A 26,612-nucleotide genomic window follows, 5' to 3' on the forward strand; every position below is an offset into this window, starting at 1 on the left:
GAACTGTAGAAACTGTTTAACTTGTAGCCTTTCTCCGCCAATGAACAGTATCGATATGGCATTCAGTGACTGATCTACCTCACAGCAAGGTTAAGCTCGTTTGTTCTGAACAATGAGTACATTATCTCATCAGCAATCAACACATCGACTTTAATTTGACGTCGTTATGAAACTTCCTTTAGCAACCGATTTATTCTCAGGTAAAAGCTTGATAACGATATTTATCATATGTTAATAAATCAAAACCCATATAAATAAAACCCGTAGAAAATATTATATTCTAGGCTTACGGATGTCAGAACACTAGCATTTGATTTTAAAGTGAGAATTCATAAGGCACTGTGCAAGATGAAATACTATTATTGGAATATTGAAAAATGGATTTACTGACACACTTTTGATACAAAGTGTTAATTAACAACTGCGAATATTTTTTCAAATGTTTGAAAGACGATGAATGCCTTTTCGACTGGAACACTAAAATAGATATTTTTTCTATAACCACTTTGGCAAAGATAAATGTCTGTAAGAAAATTTAGCATCTGTTGATAAGATTGAAAAAGGTTCTTACATTCTAATTGAAAGAGTTCTATTAAAAAATCAATTATTCCAAAGCAAATATAATATCATGTAATTCAATTCAATTCAAATTTCATAATCTATGTTGTGGTTCATTATTATTTAGAAGAATGCTGTTATAATAAAATAAAAGTAAAGAATTCTAAGGCTTGTCATGCATATTCCCTTTTCTCTAGTTAGTGAAAAAATATTTATACTCCTCTTAAACACTTTGTTTAGAAAATTTATAAACGTGATGGGTAAGGTTTCAAAGGAAGGTTTGACAGGAAGTGTTTACAAAAATGTCTCCTTGTTAGATTCGAATTTATGAATCGCTTCTTTCACTTTTCAACCTCTGAAATTAAAGTTTTAAATTTATTTCAAAGTAAGATATTTTAAAAAAAGATTTTTCTGATGTCGCAACGACATTTCCTAACAGTCATTCAACCTAAAGCTAATTTTCAAAGGAGACATTTTCAAAGTGCTGAAGCGTGTTTCGCAAGTTGCAAAACACACAAATAAAAAACGTTTTATTATAATCGCATACAGGGGACAAGGTTATCTATAATTTGTGCAAATTTGACCTAATTTTATTTTTAATTTTTGGACGAAAAAAACAACATGTATTAAGTTAAGACAGAAAAAGGTATAAGAAGTTAAATCTTGAATTAGACCAACTTCTATAGTGTAGAAAACAGAGTTTTTAATGTAAATAACATTTTTCTCTTGAAGAGTGCACTCGACGTTGGTGGTATAATTCTTTTTATGTATGTTTTTAGAAAATTTATAAAACTTAAAGTGAAAGTTTCTCTCGGTTAGACGTTAATACGAAAAAGCATAACTGCGCTATGAATGAAAAGTAAAAAATAATATTATACGGTGTAAGTCATTTGTATTGACAGATTTTACTTTTGAAATTTCAGATCAAAACCGAAGCATTGATTTTGACAAAAAATTTAAAATTTGAATTTGCAGCAAAATTTATTTGGACAATTATTATTAATTAATCACATTTTTAAATCGCTAAAACAAAGATTTTATATGGCTTAAATAAAAATGTTGAAATGAGAACAGAAAATTGAATGAAAGGTACGAACTCTCAATGGAACATCACGAGGAGAAATAATGATACATTTTGCATATAAATTGTAAAGATTAAAATATCGTAGTTAAACTGAAAGTACGTGCTAATAATATCAGAACTGGTTTTCAAATTTTTATACTTTTCCAAAACTTGAATACCAATTTGTATTATTCCTCCGGTTTTCTTACTAACTAAAAAAGTCTACGAGACGTTTAAATTTTGCAAGACATATGAAACTCACGAAGTCATATAACTAATTCAAAGATGTAAGTCCATGAATCTGAGTTGACTGTTTCAAAAACAAAAATGACTTCGAAACATATTCCAGTTTTTTATTTCATTTTTCAGTATTCCTCTGTTTTATAAATAATTTTGTTTATATAATACTGTTTTCTACGGAGTTAATAAAAATGTAGGAGAATTTTAAGACAACGTATGAAAAAAATAATAAATTCAGCTTTGAAAATTATACCGAACATTCTTCACTGCAAGTGTTATTGAAAATAATATTAAAAATCAATGAGTGTTGTATTAGAAAAAGCAAAATGATTAAAATCAAATTTTATAATTTTTTTAAGAAAACGATATTAGAAAGCTTTCTCAAAACTATTTTCATATTCTGTAACACTGGTCCATAAAAAATGTATGTGCAATATTAAGTCCCTTTGAAATAATTTAATCTACAAGACATCCGCTGAAATTGTCTGGTATTTATGACATCAAATTTCGAAGCATGGAAGCATGCTGATGATTGATATAAAAATGAAAATAATGAATTTGTTTATAATCACAAATGTTTTTCACAAAACATACTTATTGTGAGAAACACAACAGAGAAAAGCACGTAATTTAACGTTGAATATCACATTGGTCGGGAAAGCACAATTTGTCAGGGTATGAGATTAATTTTTCCGGAACTTTCATCGATTGACAGCGATTGATCTTTGAAATACGATCGTTTTTGAATGATTTAAGATTCTTTGTAAGCCCGGGCTGTATGACAGCCCGAGACAGGGTCGCGAGTCGCGTGGACGACGCTTGTAAACTGCGGTCTGCTGGCTCGTGATAGCGGTGACTGGGCTCCTATTGGCTGAGCTGCCAAGCATGGTACTCGCACGGCAGCGCTTGCGTCCGGATCTTTTTTCGTTTAAAAACACCTGGTGCTGTCATCGTGGAGACTTGAATCAACCACGAGGTGACCCTCGAGGGGGTGTCATTATATCTTATTCAACGAGATGCAAAATTATTATTTGTCTTTACTACTTTCTTCCGGTATTGACTATCACGAATAGTCCCGCCTCTGACTGCAAGATGAACGTTTTGCCCAGAAAAATATTAGAGAAAACTTAACTTCAAAAAAGTGTTTCACGTAGTTAAGAATGTTAATAATATTAATAAAAGATCAGACACCGAATTTCTTAGCGGTAATATATTCATACCGATATAACAGCGAAAAGAATCTCAAAAAGGGAAAATAAGGTCATTTTCTCCGGAAAAAGGGAGAAAATAGGGGAAAGATTACAGATTTATTTTTACATGTCGAAAGCGAAAAGAACAAACAATCTATTTATAAGAAATGTTATATTTTTAAATAATTCTCAAGGATTTCTGCCATTAAAGAATTTATTTTTTAAAATTAGATATACTTAGGTCGTAGGAAATCTATTCACAGTGATTTAAAAATTCTGAGAAAAAAATGAGTTAAATACACAATTTTGATACTTTTAACATCGTTCTCATAAATATTTCTTTCCAAGACTTGTCATTTCTTCCTTACTATAATTAATACATTTCATTTAAATTTAAAACTACATTTTTCAGTAGGGCGCAGAAAAAATGTTAAAATTAATCGAATCGTTTGAGCTGATTGATAACAATTTGTGGGCCGACATCCAAAACAAGTAAAGATAAAAGTTTGAAATAGGTAAATATCTTCTGTTATATTTTTAAAATTTACAATTAAAAATTTTGTGATTGTAAAACAAAAACTTTCCAAATTTATAATAATTTTGAATGTGTACAAAAACATGTTTTTTGGATTGATTCGAACCTAGAAATATCTTCAGCTTGAACCAAAGAAACACGTTATTATTTTTTATTCATGGGAAATATTTTTTTCATGGTCTTTATAACGTTCCAAACTTGCAAAAAAATGAAATCCCCAAAAATCTAAAATCACGACATAAGTTTTTTTTTCGAAAAAGCAAAATTGTTATATAGATTAAAAAACGATTTTCCTACAAGAAATTGAATCTTTTATTCGAAAATATTAATTTTCCACCAAATAGTTCACTTTTAAGCTAATATGATGAAATTTCAACAAAACAATTGAATTTTCAAACAAAAAATATGAAATTTAAATACAAAACTTTATTATCAACCAAATAGATGACTTTTCCACAAAATAATTGAATTTTCAAAAAATAGTTCAATCATCAATCAAAAGAGATGAATTAAAAAAATAACGAATTCCCTACAAAAAATTAAATCTCCTATCCAAAAACATGACATTTCAACCAAATAGTTCATTTTCAAGGCAAAAAGAAACCAAAAGTCGTCAACCAAAAGACATGAATTAAAAAAATGTATTTCCTACCAGAAAAATTGAACGCTCAATTCGAAAACCCAAAAAGACGGATTTTTAACCAAATATACCTTACTTTCACACCATAATTGTTGATTTTTCAACAAAATAATTAAATATTTAAGCAATTTATTTATATAAGTTATATAAAGTTATGTAATTACACTTTTAAACCATTATAGATAAATATGCAAAAAAAAGTTTGTTTTGGAACTATTTCTTTAAAAAAAAAGGTGACTTCCAATCCAAAAGGAGGAATGTGTAATAAAGCAGTTGAATTTACAACTAAAAAATATGAATCTCTAAAAAAACAGTCGAATTTTTGAAAAATAAATTAACTTGTTAACAATATAGTTCAACATTTAACCAAATAGTTCAATTTTCAACCGAAAAGCAGGGAATACATTCATTAAAATTCTTTGAAATTGTTAAAATCACTCCGATCTTGTGAAATTCCTAGAAATCTATTGATATCCTGCACAACATCTTGAAATCTTTAATATCTCTTAAACTTCCCTAAAAAATGTTTAAATCCTTTATGTCCTCTGAGACCCCACAAAATCTTATAAAATTCCCAGAGGTCCCTTAAAATTTATTTTAATTTAGCTTTTTAAAATATACTTTATTGTTCATAATCCTTTGAAATTGTTCAAATTCCTTAAACCCCTTAGAAAGCATTACAATTTCATTAAATTTCATTTTCTCTTTTAAAATACACTATATTCTTTAAAGTCCTTTATATTGGTTAAAATCCTTTAAATCTTGTGAAATACCTAGAAATATTTTGAAATCATGTACAACATCTTGCAATCATTCATATATTTTAAAACATGTTGAAATATTTGAAATCCTATCAGATCCCATAAAGTTGCATAAAATCCTGAGAAGTACGTTTAAATTCGATTCCTTCTCATTTACTCAATCAAAATACACTATATTCTTTAAAATACTTCGAAATCAATAAAATCCCCCAAATATTGTGAAATACCATGACATTCTTATGATTCCGTTGAAGTACCTAGAAGTCTCTTAAAATTTAATTCCATTTAATTTACCCTCTAAAGTTTTCTAGACATTCGTTGAAATTACCTAAAGTTCCTTGAAATTTCGTAAATCATTAAAGTCCTTGGAGAATCCCCAAGGACTTTATATAGATAAAAATCATGTACATAGGTCTAATGAAATCTTTACAAATCTTTAAATTTCATCAAAAATAAAAACAAAGTAGCATTAGTGTAACTTTCTTCAAAATAGTAGCAAACTGAGTTTTATCATTTAAAAAGTGTCAATAGCGGCATGAGTCTTAGGCCCGTTAAATCATTTTTTTAAAACTTTAAGTATTGTCTTCAGATTTTTTTCCAAATTCATTACATTTTTTCAATCATATGCATTTGAGACGAAACCCAAACGACCAGTAAACTTAAGAAAAATTGAAATATTTAATTGAAACGTTTGACCAGAGACATGTGCTTTTATTGAAGAAAAAGAGGATATATTATCATTATTTAATTTTCTTCAGATTGATACTGCTCTTAAAAGATTATTCGACACCTAAATTTCGCGAATACTCTTATCAGCGTAAAAGCATCCTCTTCTTTTCATCCCTTTACATACTACTTTTCGAAAAAAAAGTCCCTGGAAGGAAATATATTTTGCAGTCTCTGAAGGAAAAGCATCGACACATACAGAACTTCATATTGCACATGGAATAGATATCTATCATCTCAATCCATATATGGATTTCTTGAGTCTAGTTTATGGACTTTTCTTACAAATTTATCATTTATACTGTCAGTCATTGACGAAAGCAAAGGACGGGGGCAATAAAGTCGAAAAGGAAGATTGATGACATACTAGGTGTCCGAAACTGGGACAAGAGGGTTATTCGAGTTCACCCTTAGCATGGACCGACGTCTTCTGAAAAATCTACACCATGATAAAAATAAAATTCCATACAGGAACAACACCTCTTTCCGTTTCAAGATGAAAAATGTTACACTTCGATGTCCAAACAGAACATAGGTTGCACTTTTCAGTTACAATGATCACTCCTTACAAATTAATGGTTAGAACAAATGAAAGCATTCTTTATGAACATCTCGAATAATAAATTGATTTTTCATGTGGTAAAACTATTTCTAGAATAATAGTGAAATGAGTGGAGAAAAAATATAATGGAAACTATGTGAGAGTAGGGTAATTTTTAAGGTTAGGTCATTCGAATTTATTGAAATATGCAAAAAAAAATGCAGACACAACATTTGGTAGGATTTTGAAAACAACGGAAAGAGATTTTATCAATACATGAAAAGAAATACATTTGAGAGATACGGAAAATTCATTTGAAGCATTATAACTAACGACATGGTTTTTATCCTGGAATATTGAACAATTAAGTGTACTATTAATCGTTGAAGTGGTTTTATTTCGAATTCAATATTTGATTTTTTTCAATTATGCATGAATAGGTGTGCCTTCGTCTCTAGTTTTTCTAACAGAATCGATGACCTATTCAGAAATCGAGAGAAGTTATGAAATGTGCCTCGAGATTGCTTTCGAAAAACATGAAAACTGAAAAACAACTAAATAATGAATTCGATCAACTGTTTTTGAGCAGAATTAGTTAAACTAGTAATTAATTTAAATGAATTTTCACGAAAATAGTTAAGTATAAAATAATGTATTCCTTTATTAATGGACAATAAATTATTTTAAATAAAATTAATGTCGGTACCATATCGAATTCAAGATGAAACGCTCAAAGTTTCTAGCCCGATAAATAAAAATATTGTAATTTTATCAACATAAGTGGATTTTTACTAAAACAATTAATTTTCAAACAAGAAGATTAGTTATATACTGAGAAGCACGAATCTCTGAGAAAATAAATTAATTCTCAACAAAATAGTTTAATTTTCTAATTAAAAAATGAATTCTAGGAACAAAATGTAAATTTAATTTAAAAAAATATATATTCAACAAAATATTTGAATCCTTTAAAAAATATATTATTACTATTCATCCAAACAGTTGTATATTAAGAAAAAAATCAATTTTCTCCGAAGGAGATCAATTTTCTATAAAAAGAATCTTCAACTTCATGAATTTTTAATTAAAATGATCAATCTTCAACCAAATAAATTAGTTTTTTAACAAAATAGTGAAATTCTAAGCCAACACCGATTATTAATTGTCAATCAAATAGTTGCACTTTTAACTAAAAAAGATTAAAGTTTTACCAAAAAAGTTTAAAGGTTAACTAGAAAAGAAATGCATTTTTAACAAAATAGTTCATTTTCGACCAAGCTTAAATTTGCAACTAAAGAGTAAAATTTTCAACCGAAAAAGATAAGATTGATCCACAAACAGTTGAGTTTTCAAGCTACAAATTCAAACGTTTGGGAAAATATTTCACTTTTTGTCCCTAAAAGATCAATTTTTAACAAGAAATTTAGTTTCGAAAAAAGACAGCTGAATTTTAAACCAAATAGTAGCATTTTCAACAAAACAAAACAAATAAAGTTTCTACCGAAAGACACGATCTTTACACACAAAAAAATAGAGTTTTCAAGCTCGAATTCTGTAAAATAAATTTGCTTTTTAATACCGAAAAGATCAATTTTTAACCAAAAAAGATGAATTATCATCCAAATAGATGAATTTTCAACGAAAAAAAATTCATTTTTAATGAAATAGTTGAGTTTGGAAGCGAAAAATTGCAGTTTATAAAAAAGATAAGAATTTTGCAGAAGTCACTTGAATTTTCAAAAAAAAATTAATTTTTAACCACGAAAGATGACTTCAACCAAAAAGAGATTAATTTTCTACAAAAAAAGAAGAAGGTTAAATAAAACAGCTTAATTTTCGATTACAAAATACGATTTTTTAACCAAAAAGAATTAACTTTCGAACAAAAATAGTACGATTTTCTTATTAGGTTCTGTTAATTCAGTTCGCATTTAAGCTAAAAAGAATATTAATGAAACGTTTCTTGAAAATATAGGAAAAAAATAGAAATCCTTAAAACCAGGAAAACGAGAGAACTGGGGGAAAGAGTGTCCAGTCATTGAGTAGCATTTTCATACTTACTATAGATTTCATGCATAGATTAATTAAGTTTCCTTTTTTTAGATACAATCTAAAATGAGATCGATTAAAGTGACCAAAAGAGTGACTTTAATGACTGTGTGGGAGCCCTGTATATAAACCATTTAGACATTTTTGTTGACCTACTCTAGCATAGTTTCCCCTTTAAAAGGTTGAGAAAATTCATTATGGAATGGAAACTACATTTGTTATTAATTGAATCAGGTCATGGAATATAAAAGCACACATGGTGGCGTCAAAGAAGACAAATAAATAAATAAAGGAAACGTTGCACCCTTTGCGATAAGCAATACACAGAATCCTCATTATACTGAACCTGTCCTAGTTGTCTCGCATGGATTAAGCTTCTAACACTAGACATTTAAACCGGTTCATACTATTGTTTCCCCCGCTTTTCTTCATTCAGTATCTGTTTTATGCATTAACTCAGATAATTAGCAAATAGAACTTTCAGTTTCACGAGCTTCGATTGCATAGAACGAGCGATTCAGATGCAGCCAAACAATGAGAATAAGCTACTGAAGAGCTTCCTAAAGCGAGTACAGTGAATTCTCGCTTATTCCCAGGTTCATTTATTTAGTCTCTCACGTTCGGATATTCCAAGGGGCGAAGCTCCTTTACCTCCCACCACTGCCCCTGTACAGTCTCACCCGTAGCAGTGGCTGACTAGTTAAAAAGAGGGCCGAAGAACGCACATTCCAAGTCCCATATAGTAACAATTTCAGGGGTTGCCTCGCACTGTGCTTGTTACTAAATCGGTACCCTAGAAACGTAAGCACTAAGGGCCGCCTGAACTGTTTCCAATTGGAATGCATAATATTGCGCAATATACGCGACTGAGAACTCGTGCACTACGTTCCTTCCGAGGCAAAAGTCGGAACCGCCTCTCGCTCTGTCCCCTGAGAAACTGCGTGGCCCAGCAGTTCAAGGAATTACAAAACCGGACCGGCTTCTACGGGAACTTGAGATACCCGAATGTTTACGTTTTTTACCCTTTGTATTTATTAAACTTCAAAATAATGTACACTGGAGCTTGGATTTCCGTAAACTGGATTTGCCCGTTCCTAGGATTGCTGTCCTCGGTAATTTGGTCACGAGGGGAGCCTCGGGACCAAGAGCGTGACAAACAGCATCATGACTGCAATCTCTGCGCGTTACTTGCATCAGGTTTCTTCATGCCTCTAAATCCAACAGAAATGATTTCTGCGATCCTGCCTGTATACGATCGAAGCTCCTGGACTGGTGTTGAAGGCTATTTAGGTCTATACCCGGAACCATGCATAAATCCAGGTTACAGTGTATCTACATTGTTGGATAGAAAAGATTAAGCTACATGGATAGAAATTTCAAAAGATTAATTCACGGAACTGCTCCTTAATTTTATTAAAGCTTGGGCGCAAGAACTAAGATCTCGGAATCCCTGCATTTAGATCAACGGCCGTTGCTTTAAAGGCATGGGTTACGAGATCTTAGTTCCTGCGCTAAAGCGCGAAAAAATTCAAGGTATACTTCCGGGAATTAATCTCTTGAAATTTCTTTGAAAAACTCTTTAGATATATTGTATACGTTTTTATGAATAAGCTAAAAAGAAATAATTTCAAAAACCAACAATGATTGTTTGCAAGATCTTCTTTCTCTGTCTGTGTGTCCTTACACTTTTAAATTTATTTCTAATAAATTCTTATTTGTTGAAAGTTCTCAGACATTGGTAACATTTCTTAATGGCAGGTGAAAAACGATTATAGTGTAAAAACCAGGAATTTAAAAAATTATAATTAGCAAAAACAACTAAATTTTTTACGTATTTCACTAGACATTAAGATGGGTTCCTTATAAATTATATTATTTCTTAACATAGAAAAAATTTTTAATCGAAACACTCCGGGTGTTGAGACATTCAAGTGTTTGGTAGATACTTCGACTTTTGACTTGAAAATTCAACACTTCGATTAAATTTTTTTTTCTTGACTGAAAAATCTTGTTTGGTAAAAATTTAATCATATTTTTAACATTTAATTTTTGGGTTTTAAAATTGATCTATTTTTAGTAGGAACGTGATATCTTTTTATTGAAAACGCAACTGTTTGGTAGAAATTCAATCTGTTTTGGCTCAGGATTAAAATATTTTATTGAAAATTCTTATTTTTTGGACGAACAAAACTTTTTTTAAAATTTTTTTCTTTTTTTGAAAATTTTTTAAAATGCTGATAATCATATACCTTTGGGAAATTTAATCGAATTTAAAAATGTGATTAGGATAATTTGCAAGTTTTTTTCCATTTACCAGAAAATTGGAAAAACATTTCTAAAACTCATAAAAAAATTGTATTCAAATTTTGAAGAAGCTTTAACTTTATGAGCTCTTGTCTAATTGAAAAAATTAACTGAGATAGTTTCTAAATATATTTGATATCTAGAGCCAAATTTACATAAAATTTCCTAATCTATCAGAAAAATATTTTTTTCTATTTTTCGGAACATTTTCAAAATTTTCAAAAGTATATAACTTTTATCATTTTCATCGAAATGGAAAATTTTGTTTGTATAATTTGAAAGTCTTCTACCCACCTATAAGAAACTTTGACCAAAATTTATAAAATTTGAAAAGAAATTTTTTTTCCAAATTTAAAAATGCCCTAAATTTTTAATTTTTGTTGGAGATATCTGCTTAACGAACTTAAACTTCATTTTGGTAACCTTAAGAAGTGTATCAAAGGCTGCCCCGATTGGACCAATGTTTCAAAAGTTCGGGTGGACACAACAGTCAGGTAACCATGTAGATCCGTTCTAAACCAGAGATCAAAAATTTGGACGATTACATTACACTCGCATGAATGAGAATGTAAAAATGGGACGGATTGTTATCCCTGTCCAGCATAATTGTTTGTGACTACACGATTACAAGGACTGTCAGTTAATCTCTAACAGATCCAAAATTCAAATTTTACCTAAATCTATTCCAAAATTAAAAATTAACGAATTTGTAATATTATAAAGATGAATATTTTTTTTAATTCTACCTAAAATCATCCGAAATTAAAAAATTTTTGATTTAGCATGTTAAAAAAAATTTTTTATATTTTAAATATTTAGCGTTTACCATTACTAAAGATCTAATATTGTGTTTCGTCTTAAAATAACCTTTTACTACGCGATGACCTCCATCCAAGTATAACCGAACGAAGAACTGGTTAACTTCGGTGATCGAACGATAAGTCTTAAACAATTCCATGTGTCTAAGCGGGCACATATAAGCATTTTAAATGATTTAACATTTTCTGATTGCAAGTGGCTATAAATAACATGTGAAATAATAATTGTATGCATAATTGCGATTGCAAAACATATATTTACCCTTGATTTTATTACTAATTTTAAAGCTCAGATGCTTAGTGCCGAGTTTAAAAATCCTGAAATAAGTTAATGGCGGTGAATAAATAAAATTCAATTTTCCAGCTGCAGTAAGTGCACCCAACTCCCGATATAAGACCGGTTTCAAGCCTGGTGTGTAGTGACCTTGACCCTGAATTAGGCGAATCCAGAGATAAACAGAAAAGGCCGCGTAAATCATTTATATTGTATTTCGACGCATGATGCAAGTTGAGGATGATAATGCGGAGCCACTTGTTCTGCGAATATCGTGCACCGGGTTTCCTTATATCTGAAGTTGAGTGGAATATGTCAATTATTAAAACATCGATTTTAATAAAATTAATCAGCGTTTAAAATTGCCATACTTAACCAACCTTAATTAAACTTTTTATTTGGCCTGAGATATGATCTCTTTTCTTCGTTATCACGTTTCTCTATAATTAATTTCTCGTAAAGTGGAAGACCTCTAATGAAGTACGTTTTGCAGCAAACTGCACCCGCGTAGTTAGAGCACTGCAGTTAATAATATAGGGGAATCGTTCATATGCACTCTCACGTCTTATGATTTTTGATTAAGCGTCCAGCTTTTATCGAAGAAGCATAAGGGCGTGCTTCAAATTAAGAGAGTGATTAAAAAACTCTTCACTCTTTCGTATCAAAAAGTAATTTAAATTTTCGTAAAAATGTCTATATGAAAATAAGCAATAGCAGTGTATTAATCAGAGAATCTGATTTACATTAGGGGTCAGCCATAAACTAAGTTACCAATTTTGATATATTAGTAATATTAGTGATTTTAAGAGATTTTAAGAGATTTTAAGAGATTTTAATAGATTTCGAAATATTTCAAAAGAAGCCACGGGATCTTAGAGGATTTTGAAGGATTTTGAAGGATCTCAAAAGATACCGAAGTATTAACACGAATTTTGAAGAGTGTAAAGGGAATTTAATGATACTTCGAAGATTCAGAAGGATTTCAAAAGATTTCAAAAGCTTTACAAAAATTTTGAAGCATTTTAGGTGATCTTAACAGATAAAAAGAAATGTCGAGATTTTATGGGATTTCAAAAGATTTTGAGGGATTTCAGAATATTTCAAAGTATACACAGAAAACATTCTAAAACATTATCCAAAGTGGAAGTTGAAATTCTGAAGATGATTTGCGAAATTGCTATTTATAAAAACCGTTTCTTTGCCTCATTTTTTTATCCCTTTGACTTGAAAATTGAACAATTTGATGCATTTTTTCTTGGCTAAAAAATTTGTTTTCAATTATTTTGTTAAAAATTCATTTTTCTTATTGAAAATATAACTATTTTGTTGAAAATTCGTTTTATTTTTTGAAGAACTCTTTTTTATTTGAAAAATAAATTATTGTGTTAAAAACTCACGTTCCGTGTTAAAAATTCGCCTCTTTTGGTATAAAAATAATTTTATAGTAAAAATGCAACTGTTCCATTGGAAAATATATATTTTTTTCATTAAGACTGTAAGTGTTTTGTACAAAAGTCATCTTTTCAGTTGAATTAAACTGATTTTCATTTCAAATGAAAATAAATTTGGGTTAAAGTATCAACTATTTAATTTTTTTATTGATCTTTTTACGTTCAAATATCAACTTCATGGTTGAAAGTGGAACTACTTTCTTAAAAACCTATTTTGTTTTGGTTACAAATATTTGCTAACATTGAATTTATTTTGAAGTAGAAGTAATTTGTACTAGGAAGCTTGTCTTTTGTCCCGAAAATTCAACATTTTGGTTTACATTTTTTTGTTATTTATGAACTGAAAAATCTTTCTTGCTTGAAAATTCGTCTTTTTGAATTAAAAATTCATCTTTTTTGGTAGAAATTTCATTATTTTTGGTTTAAATTGTAACTTTTTTGTTGAAAATTAATTTTTTTTGGCAGTAGACTCAACCATATTGCTGAAAATTTGTATATTTTGAATTAATTCACCTGTTTTTTTATTTAAAATAAAAATCTCTTCTTTGTTTAAATAACAACTCTTACGCATTTTGTTGAGAATTCGTCTTCTTTTTACTTCAACTACTTGGTTCAAAAAAATACTACGTTGTTAATTAGTTAAAAAAACGTATAGTATATTACATCACAAGAAGTGCTAGCCATGTCTTCACAGGGTACCTGCCTAACCCTCCGAGTGATGTAAGATATTTGATTCAAATAAGTTTTTTTGACGTTGCATGGCCGTCTGAAACGTGAATCGTGATGTTGAAAATATCTTTGGTTTTGTAATCATACGACTGACGTGGCAGTCATCTGCTTGGCTGTGATTCTTTATCTCGAATCGCGCGAAATTCGAAAATGGTACAATCCGGTCCAAACTACAGTATTATTTACACACACACACACGCATCTTTCTACAGAAAATTTAGATTACTCTTAATGTTTCAGTGTGGCGGCGTTTGGAACTACAGTGAAACTCTTCTATAGCGCCTATTTTGGGGCTGGCGGTGGATGGGAACTAACTCATTATAACCGGTTCCGTTTTTGTTTGTTCACGCCTGAGTGACAACCTCAGATCCCGCGCACCCCGCGTAGCTCCTGATACACCTACCTGCGGCGCGGTGTCAATTCTCGGAACAGCTATGGAAGGGAGGGCGATTAAAGAGTTTCACTGTAATAATATTTCAGCAGACCTTGTAACCGTCACTTTTCAGGGGGCGTTACAGGCACATAACAGGGTGATTGCGAATAAGCGTAATTTCTCCGCCGCACCTTATCTAAATTGAAAAAATTATTCTTCAGCAAGTGGGACTCTGCAATATTCCTCCGGTTCGCTAAGAATAATAAAAGACTCGTTTTATGCGATTTTATAGGAGGAAGACAGAAACTGTGAAGCAAAACAATCAATGAATCAAGTTTAACCGATTAATCACGTTGGTTCGTATAACCTAAAGTGAACACGTCTTGTCTATCGTGCTTCTGGTTAATTATCAAGTTCTCGCAATAGTTCTCGTTACGGTGATCCAGAGTAATTGCATTCCCGAATCGCGATCAAACCCATTCGAGCTTGAAGCGTTTTCATCCAAGCCGCTATTTCAACGTATAGTACCCCGTACAAGGTACAGTGTTTTCGAAAGTTCGCACGCTACCTAACAAACAAAGAGGCTTCTGCTTATGTTTCGAACATTAAACACTAGTCACGATCTAAGCCTAAGATCTAGGCTCTAAAGCACTTTACTCAAATTTATTCTAATTTTCACTCCTACCCCGTTTTTCATATTCTGGTCTGAAAAATTTTTCATATCCTGGTTTGAAAAAAATATACAAGCAATTGCAATGCAAAACTGTAAGCTTTTAATGCTGAAGAATTTTTCGTTTGAAGTAATCAATACTAAACTACAAATTAGGGCTGCCAAAATTTAATTCTTCAGAATCTTCAACTTTTCAAATTAAAGATTAACAGAAGTTTCATTCGGAATCAGATCAATTTTTTTATCATTGAGGAAATTTTATTGCGTGCTGCTTTTGAAATTAAAACTAACCATTATATTATTCACGTTCAGCGATTTTATTGAAAATTAAACAAAATTTCCGTTTTCCCGGTCCAGTGGCCACCTTTTCTGTATATTTTACAGAATTTTCTGCAGAGTTTACGGAAGTGTCAGTAATTTTAAAAAGTTATGGTTACTTTTTGTAAAATTGATAGAATTTGTCACTAGAGTCTACAGTTTTAAACATGCCAACTTGAGAAAAAAAGTTCAGTAATTGTTACACAAAATATTCGAAAATTTATTAAATTACTGAAAATTCTGTAAACTGTGCAGCAGACTCGGTCATATTTACAGAATAAGCTACGCTGTCCCTATTTCAACTAAAAAACCTGTAAGTTTAGCAGAATTTTTTTCAGTGTGACTTGTATATTGCAAAAGAAAAAAGGACAGATTTTTCAAAGCGAAAATATCACAATGGAAAAGAATTTTTCGATTAAGGTTTAATTATGACTAAAAATGGGAAGTTTACTGTAAAATTTAAATTGATTTTGTTACTTGGAAAGTCAAAACTAATTTCCGTCACCTGTCCCAGCACAGTAGTCGACATGGCTTCTGCGTATATTCGTCAACAACCAATTTTCAACCAATTTACTTGCTGTTCGTCATTTTCCTCGTTATAACACGTTCTAACAGGAGTAAATTTACTTTGGCTTTAATTTTGCGATTCTGTGAGTTTGACATTCCCTTAACAATGCAAGAAGCAGCAAGTGTTAATTATATAACTGAAAAGGGTAGGGCCATTGCTATTGAACGCTAATGTCAGGCAGAATTTTCGAAAGTCCGAATGGAATCGCAAAGATGATTAACGTTAAATTGTCTGAAAAATATATCAAATTCACGAAGCGAACTTTTGTTTCATTTTATGATTAATATTCGTCATAAGTCTCTCTCTTGATTAATAAAATTACCAATATAGAAATTTTATAAAAAAAGAAATTTCTATTTCCCTAGAGTGATCCAAAAACTTCATTTTCAGAATTGCCTGACTTTTACTTTGCACTATTTTTCATTTTTCCTAGCCACTGATTTTTTCTTTTAATCAAAAAATTACTTTTCTACCATAAAAATATATTTGTAATCCAAAAGGACGTATTTTCAACAAAACAGTTCAATTTTAGATCCAACAAGATCAGTTTTTTACAGAAGAGTTCAAATTGAAACGAAATATTTGCATTTTCAAAATAATAATTAAATTTTGAACAAAACAGTTGAATTTTCAACAAAATGATTAAATTTTCAACAAAAAAGTTGAATTTTTAGCAAAAGACTTGAGTTTTCTACCTTTCAGGGTGAACTTTCAACCAAATTGTCAAATTTTCAAACAAATGAGGATAAACTTCAACAAAAACAGTTACATTTTTAATAAAATAATTGTATTTTCAACAACAACAAAATTAATTATTAAACAAACAGTTGGATTTACAACTAAATATTTGAAATTTATAGCAAAAAAAATCCGCCCGTTTGGCGGGCAAATTCTCCTCGCGCGCTACGCGCGCGGCTCGCTTCGCTCGCAAGTTTGAGCACGCCTAGGGCACGCGACGGTTGAATCTCGCGCTTCGCGCTCGATAATACGTTACCTCGCTCTCGAACTTAATTACACCTCGCGCTTCGCGCTCGGATATTTATTCTTTGCATTTGGAATGCTTGAGAAAAACTTTATCAAAAGGATCTCTTTTAGATGGCAGTATTTATATGCGTCTTCATATTCTGAATTGTCTACTTAATTAAGTATAGTCAAAGATTAAGTTTCTCAAAGCTCTGTACGCTTTGAGGTACACATTCTCATCTTGAGACTCGCGCTGCGCGCTCGATTTCCGACAGACATTTGTAAACAGGTTTTGTTGGATCTTTTTTCTCGTAACTTTCGTCGTTTTTCCACACATTTTTTTTTATTTTACTTTTTTCAACATTATTTTTCACGAATAAAACAAAAAGTACGCGTCCTATCAAGAAGTGATTCCTAACGAAATTTTAGATATTTTTTGGGATAACAATTTTTGTTAATTCATATTTTTTGTATCCTACATAGTTTGTCCCCAAATGGAATTTTTTATTTTCCATTATTTTTTGTGCAATCAAAATTTGAATTTTCGATTTTAAAGAAAATCCAAAAATTGGTTATAATAATCTTGTAGGGATTTCAAAAAGAAATGTTTTTCTTCTCTTGACTTTTTTTCATATCGTGCGTTTTTCGGCTTCAAATTTTGATTTTCGGTTGATTAAAAAAATTTTGAAACCGCTATAACTCTGAGAATTTTCTTTTTATCGGAAAAAGTCATAAGGATAAATTTTTTGTTCTTTTTAATACTATAAATATCCGTGCATAGAGTTTTCAAATTCAGAAAAAAGTGGTCTCAAAAATTTTCAAAATGCGCTCACTTTTTGAATTTTTATCAAAAATGGCTGGTTCACGAACTCGTCCTTTCTTTTAGGACCTAGAAAAAGTGTGCTAAAGATGGATTTGATTCGTTCATTTTTTCGAGAGTTATCGTGTTTACGGACGGCCGGCCGGACGGACAGACAGACAGACAGACAGGCAGACAGACAGACGCCATCGTAAAAACCTGATTATCGGATTCAGCGGGTCCCGAAACGTGGAGATCCGTCGAAAAAGTGCGATGTCAAATTTCCGACAATTCTAATACTTCCTCAATCATAAATGATGAGAATGTATAAAAGATTTGCAAAAAAGAAGTTGAACTTTTTATTAATTAGTTGAACTTGCAACTTACAAAAATAATTTCCAACCAAATTCTGGAATTTTTAATTTAAAAAAATTAATCTTCAAGTAGCAACATTTTAATTTTTATCAAAATGATGAATTCTCAACAAGAAATATTTAAAGCCAAGAATCTTAATCTTGTAACTTTTTTAACATAGAATCTTTTATAAACGGAATAAACCAATTTCGAAATATAGATTAAAAAATTCAAATTTATTACCCTTGACAGTTATTTAAAATGCCTTTTATAGAATTTCCGTGATTGTGCCAAACTTTTTAACAAAATCCACGACTTTTACCTAATTTTCCCTGAAATTGTTCGGAAAAATTTATATTTAATTACGGAATGCAAGTGTGATTGTATTTGATTGTGGAAGGAATGCTTAAAAAGGCAAGAACTTGTTGTTAGAAAAATTACGCAATCCTGCTGACAACCACCGCCTACTCATAATCGCAAACAACACACGTGGGACATGTCCAATGCCTCACCGACTTGTCTTCTCTCCTTCATCTCTCGATTCTCGGTGGTTAGTCGAGCAAAACATACGAATTAATATTATAAAATTGCAGGAAAAATAAATTAATTTGAAAAATATATAAAGCTGACTTACCTGATAACTGCCGTTCTGATTGCGATCTCGGCTGCTGCAGAACCTGCAATAAAAATTTAAACAGACAATTAAAATGCATCTGAGAAATATAAATAAATTTCGAATCTTGAAAAAAAAAAGAAGAGACGTTAAAGTGTAAGTCGGATTTATGAAAGCCGCGACCTCAAATTCGCCATATTAACAACTTAACGAATTAAAAGTAACAGCAACAAAATGGTTATATTTTCAACCAAATTGATAAATCTTTGTGAAAAAGTTGTACCTATAACAACAAAATATGCATTTTCTACCAAATTAACTGAAATTTCAACTAAAAAGAATATTTTCCAAAAAAAGGTGAAAAAAAGGTGAAAAAAAGGTGACAAAAAGGTGAACAAAAACTTTTTTAAACGAATAAAATAAATTTTCAACGTGGTAAATAAATTTTTAACCAAAAAAACAAAAAATAATTTTTTAGAAATGCATGAATTTTCAACCAAATATTTTAATTTTTAATGAAATTTTCGAACGCACCGTTGTATTTTCACTAAAAAGGTCAATTAGTCATCAAAAATATTCTTTTTCTACTACAAGAGACAAAGTTTCAACAAAATACAGAAATTCTTAACGAAAAAGTTAAATTTGCATCTAAAGAAGATAAATGTTCAACCAAACATGGAAACTGATTTTACTGTTGAAAAATAATTGAAACAAAATGTCAACAAAATAGCTCAATTTTGAAGTAAAAAAATACCATTTTTTAAATAAAGTGATGAATCATCAACAACAACCAAAATAATTTTTAATTAAGTTGTTTCACTTTCAACTAAGTAGTTGAATTTCGAACCAAAAAAGATTTTTCAGTTGCTATTCAAGATTAGCTAAATGTTGAAAATTTAATCGAATAGTTATATCAGAAGAAAAATTCTGAGACCAAAATCAAACTTACAGGATGATTTGATCATGAACTGATTTAAATACACTGTAAATTCCAGATTTTTCCACTTTTCTTTCAATGCGGTATTAACCATAAAAAATATGGAAAACCTGCAAAGTGATAAGTTGTAAAGTAAAATTTGTTCAATATGTAAAGAGAATGTGGAATTTTTTTAATCGAACTAGCAAAAATTAACCGTTTGTGCTTAATTTCATCCAGAACATAAGGCGACTTCAAAGGTCGTCAACCGACAAAAGAAGTAAAAAAAAAAACTGGGCGAATAAAAACACTTGAAAAAGATTGCGATTACTTTTACGTTTAAAATATTTTTTCCAAAAAGTCGTATGCATTCCCATGTAAAGATTTACCAACTATGCTAACCTTCCTAACATTTTCACCTATCCTATCATAATCTTGACGTCATGCTAAAATATTATGTATTCCGCGAAATACTTTATTCGCTTTTTGATACTATTATATTGTCTTTTTTTGGCAATTGCACTATTAAAGGAAATGTTATTTTTTTACAATATTCGCGAACCTTTCCCATCGTTCTCATTGGTTAAACCGGTTCGTGAGTCAAAAAATGCACTTAAAGACACTGACATGCATGATGCGCAAATGCAAGCACGTATACATGAGTAGAGCGCGCGCTTCGATACAAGGCAGGGAAGCCAATGAACGCCGCTTGCAAAAATCACCCCACGACTCACGGTAGAGGTGGGGGCCCCTGTAGCCTTGAAATATCCAAATATTTACGTTGCCCGTCCCTTGTAATAAGCAAGAGTTCACTATAAGTAGAAAAAATTGTACGTTCATATTGATCTTACTGGAATTTTTTCGTTATAATAAGGAAACTTCTGTGAATTATATGCAACGTTCTCAAATCATATAAGTTTTCCTGTGAAATCCATAATAAAATGTTAGAAAATAAAGCGAATTTTTTTATAAAGAAATTGTGCGTAGCACGCACAGTATTCTACTTCATTTTAAAATACTCTAGGCTAATAACAGCCGATAAAAAGTCTATATTGGTTACTAACTCGATTAATATATTAAACTTGTTTAGCATTGTAAATAATGTATTGCAGGCCACAGGCAATACTTTACCGTAATCGCGGAATGCAGTTTTTATTTCACACTAGACTGAACGTAATACCTCTCTAGTTTATCCATACTGTCTAGAATTGATCCAAATATTAAACATACTGACGCTGATTCCGCGCATTTATAAACCCGGAAGAGGCTCAGACTGTTTGCGAGAATCTTGAGAATTCCTCATTTTCGGAAGACTCACAAATCGATAATGCTGAATTATGAAAGACGATAAATTGTAAACAGTTCTGGCTTTGAGCTTAATGATTGTCTTCATTTAAAATTAACTTAAAAAATAATTTTATACTTTGTTGACAAAAATGTCTGTTCACTTCCCACAGTTAAAGAGTGTCTAAAAGTGATTACACGAATTTACAACAAAATAGTTTAACTGTATGCTAAAAAAGATACATTTTGAAACAAAAATAGAATAGTTATTACCTGAACCAAAAAATACTAATTTTGTAATCAAATTAATTTTTAACCAAAAACATTACTTTTGAACCGATATGATTAATTTTTTAACGAAAGACGAATTTTTAACAAAATACGTGAACATTAAACCAAATAGTTCCAGTTTCTTCTACAAAAAGGGATAAATATGAAATCAAAAATAGAATAGTTAAATTTTTCATAAAAAATTAATTTTTTAACACAAAAAAAGAGTTTTCACGAGAAAGTTTATTTTCGATCAAGAAAGATTAATTTTCAATCAAAAAAGATTCATTTTATACTTAAAGAAATCAATTTTCATTAAAAGATTTGAGTTTTTGAGCTGAACATTCGAATGTTTTTAAAATCCTTTGACTTATAATCCCGAAAAGATAAATCTTCAACAAAAAAGGTAATTTTCAACAAAGAAAACTGCATTTTTAACCAAAAGAGGTGAATCTTCTAACAGAAGAAACGAATTTTGAACTAAAGAAGTTACTTTCTAACAAAAGAATTGAATTTTCAACGAAACACTACAATTTTTAACAAAAAAAAAATACATTCTCAACCAGAACACAGTATATTTATTAGACTTTTCACCCAACAAAAATTATCTTACAAACCAAAAACCGTTAAACTTTCAACCAAATAGATGAGTTTTTAAATGAACTGACGAATTTTTGACTGGAACAGTCAAATGTTTAGTTGCAAAAATTAATTTTTAACCAAAAAGTTTAGTTTTCAACCATGGAAGAGGAATTTTCTACCAAAACAGATTAATTTTCTATACAAATAGACAAATTTTTGACAAATAAATAAATAAAAAATAATTAAATTCTTACCCAAAAAGAATGAATGCGGAACCGAAAATATAATAGTAGTATTTTCAATAAAAAATTAACTTTCAAACGAAAATAGTTGGACTTTCTCATTGGCTTCGAAAGTTCATTGGGTGAAAAGTTAATTTTCAACCAAGAAAGATGACTTTCCTACCAAGAATGTTGACTTTTCTACCAAAAAATGTTAATTTTCCATATAAAAAGTCAAAGTTTCAACCAAAAATTTTGATTTTCGAACAAAAAATACGAACTTTCAACAAAATTGTTGAATTTTCAAAAAATAATTCAATTTTTTGCCAAAAATATAGTAGTAGACTTTTCAATTAAAAACAATTAACTTTCAAACAAAAAAATTTGCATTTTCATACTGGGTTCTATTAATTCAGTTCGAATTTAAGCAAAAAAAGAATAAAAAGGGGAAATTCTTTGAAAAGAGGAGAAAAAAAGGATTTTTTTTTAAAAGAGGGGAATAAGGGAAAGAGTTTCAAGCCTGATACTGAATACAGATTTTTGATACCATACATTACTTTTGATTTCATACAATAATTATCTAAATCTTTTTTAGATTTAATCTAAAATGACATGGGTTAAAGTGTATAAAGTGATGTTTTCCATAAAAAAAGTATTTGTTTCTAATAAAGTGACCCCTTGTCAAAAAAGTGTTTAAAAAATGACTAAGAGTGACGCAAGTGTTTGTGTGACAGTCCTATATTTCGAAAAGTAATTTTCCTAAAAAAAAGGCAGAATATTCGAGAGGTACAGAAAAGTCAATTGATTCAATAAACATTGCTTCCACAAATAAAATCTATTTTTGGACTGCAACTTCTTGCGAAAAACTTATAGATTTTTCCCTAAAGTGATTCGGTCAATTAACTCTTCCTCAAAAATAGTGAACAGTGTGACGCATAAGAACGCGGCGCCGACGAAGTTAATGGCGCAACATTATTCTGCGTTATCGTCAGACTGAGTACGAAATAAATCGATCTGACCAGATCCAGCCTTATTATTCTAAGTGCTTATCTAAACAGGACACTAATGACAGTTTTATGAGATGTGTGCCACTCCCGAATTATAGACCGATAACCCGCAGCGCATATTTTCAAAGTTAGATTCCCTTCTAAAATATACATCATCTCATTTTCAAAAATTTCCAGACCGAAATTTCTGTCGGGAATTTTTATATTAACTTTTATTAATATTAATATACAATTTGATTAATATTAAATATTAACCTATTTTCATGAAAATGTTTTTCACTTTCGTCAAATTTTAAGAATAAACTAATTTTTCTGATTAAAATTGAATCAAGTCATGCTTTTATAATTTCAGTTTTTGTAACCGACCTGAATCCCGGGTGTCTGCCTCGTGGCGTTAGACAAGGGTCGATGGGCATGCCGCGAAAATGAACACACAGCTAACATTGAGCGCCACTGTTATTGTTGTTTCCTTTTTGATATTTTAAACAAAATATAAACATTTTTTTTGAAAGACTGGCTCTGTCCAGCAAAACAGAATAATATTTAGATTACTTATGACAAAAATCAAACAATAATATTCAAACGTGCGGCCGGAAACCTACATCCCGTCTTATAATTCTAATAAATCTCCTGAAGGTTTAAAATATAGTGATCAAAGGGCACTTTTTGTCACACTCATAGGATTTTTGCCAGGGTGGACGTTTTAATCGAAAAGAAATTTTGCGGTCATTTCACGCTTTTTTCCCAGGTGGCAAACATTTTTCAAGCTCAATGAAATTAATAAGTTCGAACTCTAAAGCTAAAAATTTTTCTAATTGAAGTAATAAAATATTAACTGCAAATTAAACTTCTCAAAATAGAAGTCTTGAGTTTAAACTTTTAAAAATGAGGTTTAAAAGTTTTCAAATTTAGAAAGCACTTTTTAATAGAACAATTTTAAATTAAATGTAGTCAAACTGCAAAATTTAGAATTTTTTAATTTTATAGACTGTTGAGTTCAAAGATTCAGTACCAAGAGTAGAAATCCACATTATCTTTTGCAACGCTCTAAATTACATAATCAATCAATTAATCGACTATAAAATTTTCAAAATTAAATTACTGTGAGAAATTTTAAGCTATAAACATTAAACATTGAACGAATACCCTTTCCTTTAACTGAACAATTCTTCAAATAGAAGTTACATTATTTTCATTTTAAATAGTTTAACAATCATTAAAAAGCTTTAACGTGTTATTTCAAAATCTTGAAAAATCGACATGTTGTTTTAAATTATTTTTGAAATTATTTCAGAACTTCAGAACATCTTTTAAGATGATTTGAATTTCTCCTAAAATTTTTAGAAAATTTTGAAAAATTAAAAAATTTTCCTTACAATCTTCCAGATTGATTTTGGACAATATTGGTAATCTTTTCAAATATTCTTTTAAAATAATTTTCAATTTTTCCAGGAATCTGAAGAAAATGTTTTTACTCTTTCGAGGTATTTCACAATTCTTAAAAAGATTATAAATTTATTATTCGAAACGTAACAAACTGTAAATTTTGTCTTAAACTAGGCCATGACTATTTGTACTGAAATTTCAGTATAAATAGCCGAATTTTGTAGTAGTTACATTTTTAATTTAAAAAATCAACAGGCAGCCAAAAATGGAAGTTACATTATTGGTTAAAGAAATTAATTTTTAAAAAGACCAGTCTCCAACTGGAATAGTGAAATTTTCAATGAAAAAAAAAAATTTTGAATCAAACGAAAACAACTTATTTTCAACAAAAAATATGAATTTGTAACCAAAACGATGAATTTGCAACAAGAAATTTATTTTTTAATAAATTGGTAGAACCTTCATTCAAATAATTGAATTTTCTACCACAAATATCATTTTCAAAATTCTCGAATTTTACACGGACCAATTATTCATTTTCCTTAACCATTAATATTCAAATACCACAATCTTAATTTTGTAACATTTTAAACATATAATCTTTTATAAATAGAATAAATAAGTTTGAAATTTAAATTTAAAAGTTTCAAATGTATTATCTTTGACAGTTCAATAAAAATTCGAAATAAAATTCCCTGACTTGTCCCTGATTTTTTTCTAATCCATGGCCATACTGTACAAATATTTTGGGGTAACTCAGTCAAACATATTTTTTCTTTAATGAAATAAAAATTCCAGAAGTATGAGCGAAATACAAGAAATTTTCCTTGTTTTCAAAGATTTTCAGGAAGCTTAAAAATAGGGGATATAGTTATCGGTCTGTGAGGCCTACATCATCAATATTAAAAAAAGTATTCAAGATTTCGGAGAGATAATATTTGAAAGTTTTCTGTCTTTATATCTTTTTAGTACATGCATAGGTTCTATATTTTATCTACTATTCATATTTTTTTGCATCTATGGCTTTGACTTTTTCTCAAGGCCTAATAAATCAATTTGAAAGAACCACATCTTTCTCTGAACTTACCGGTATTTAATGAATTTTAACAGTGCCGAGAATCTCTGACATTCTAAACTACTTTAGCTGAGTTGAGTCCCATAAAAAGAAAGAAACGAAATTAATAACATCGATCTCCACTCTGCGGATGGGTTCACTTATGAAATAAGCGATTTAACCCTTAAACGGCCAAAACGCCACTACCGGTACACTGCTTTTCAACGGCCAATAACTAAGACTATTCGACACTAGAAAAAATTGAGTTACATATATTTTTATTGCTTAAGATCTCCTCTTTCCGACGGTGCCAATGAAATTCCTCAAAAAATTTCCTTATTATCCCAAAATGCAGTTTAAACAAAAAAAACGTGATTTTTCGTGCCTATTTTTTTTTTGTGAACCATTTTCCAAAGCTTTTCCAGTCTGTAATTAACCTGGAATCTCACTAACGGGTGGAATAAATGTCTAAACTTTGAGAATCCATGGTTCAAAGATCGATTTTTCGTTTTAGTATTTTCAAAATGGCGTCTTAATGGAAAAATTTTTGTGAAAACATTCATGAATTTTTTTACAATAAAAGATGCGCTTTTCGGAAAAATCAACAAGAATAAAAAGTTCGTGTAATCAGCCAAGGAATACGCCTGATTTTTTTCGAAGCGTTTTGAGCAAAATTTTGGATTTTGCATATGAACAATTTTTGCAAAATTCAAAATTTTGCTCAAAACGCTCCGGAAAAAGCCAGGCCTATTCCTCGGCTGATTACAAGAACTTTTTATTCTTGACAAATTTTCCGAAAAGCGCAAAGTTTTTCAAGAAAAAATTTTCATAGTTCTAAGCATCGTGTAAGAGTAAAATGATTCACGAATATCTATCGTCCGTCTGCCGCAAACAAAATTTACGTTGCACAACTATCACCAACGTGGAGGTCGACGAATATCGATAGTCTCTTTTTTTTAAAGGGATTTTATATATTTTTTTTACATTTTTTCATTTTTTTTATGGAGAATTTTTTTCATTTCAGATTACAATCCGTTGAAATCATTGTGATCCTGCTGTTTCAGAATGTAATTTTGAGAAACAATGTAAGCAGCAATACATGTTGCAATCAATGCAAAATCTAGTAGTCCTCTGGCGACATTGTTCATTATTACATAATGCTCTTGTTCGTGATTCGTATCTGTGAGTTTCGAAATCACCTAGTTTTGATTACGACAAATATTTCCTGCTGATTTCTTTACAGAAATTTCCATGGCAAACTTTTTCTTCGTTAATCCATGAAAAAACGTGATTTGGTTCCAATTGTTTTTGAGATGCTGTGTAGTTATGGAAAACAGATCTATATGATACATTCG

At 30.1% G+C, this 26,612-nt stretch overlaps 1 protein-coding gene across 2 annotated transcripts in view; it reads right to left on the reverse strand.

The window, feature by feature from the left end:
• Positions 1-26,612, reverse strand: part of LOC117169157 (rho GTPase-activating protein 7) — a 407,356-nt gene that overhangs the window by 235,295 nt on the left and 145,449 nt on the right. For both annotated transcript variants that reach the window (XM_033355372.1, XM_033355371.1), the window contains one exon: positions 18,559-18,601. In XM_033355372.1, the coding sequence (XP_033211263.1) occupies positions 18,559-18,601 (43 nt within the window). The remainder of the gene's footprint in view (positions 1-18,558; positions 18,602-26,612) is intronic.

Source organism: Belonocnema kinseyi, chromosome 3 (assembly GCF_010883055.1).
Source record: "Belonocnema kinseyi isolate 2016_QV_RU_SX_M_011 chromosome 3, B_treatae_v1, whole genome shotgun sequence".
NCBI classification, from domain to species: Eukaryota; Metazoa; Arthropoda; class Insecta; order Hymenoptera; family Cynipidae; genus Belonocnema; species Belonocnema kinseyi.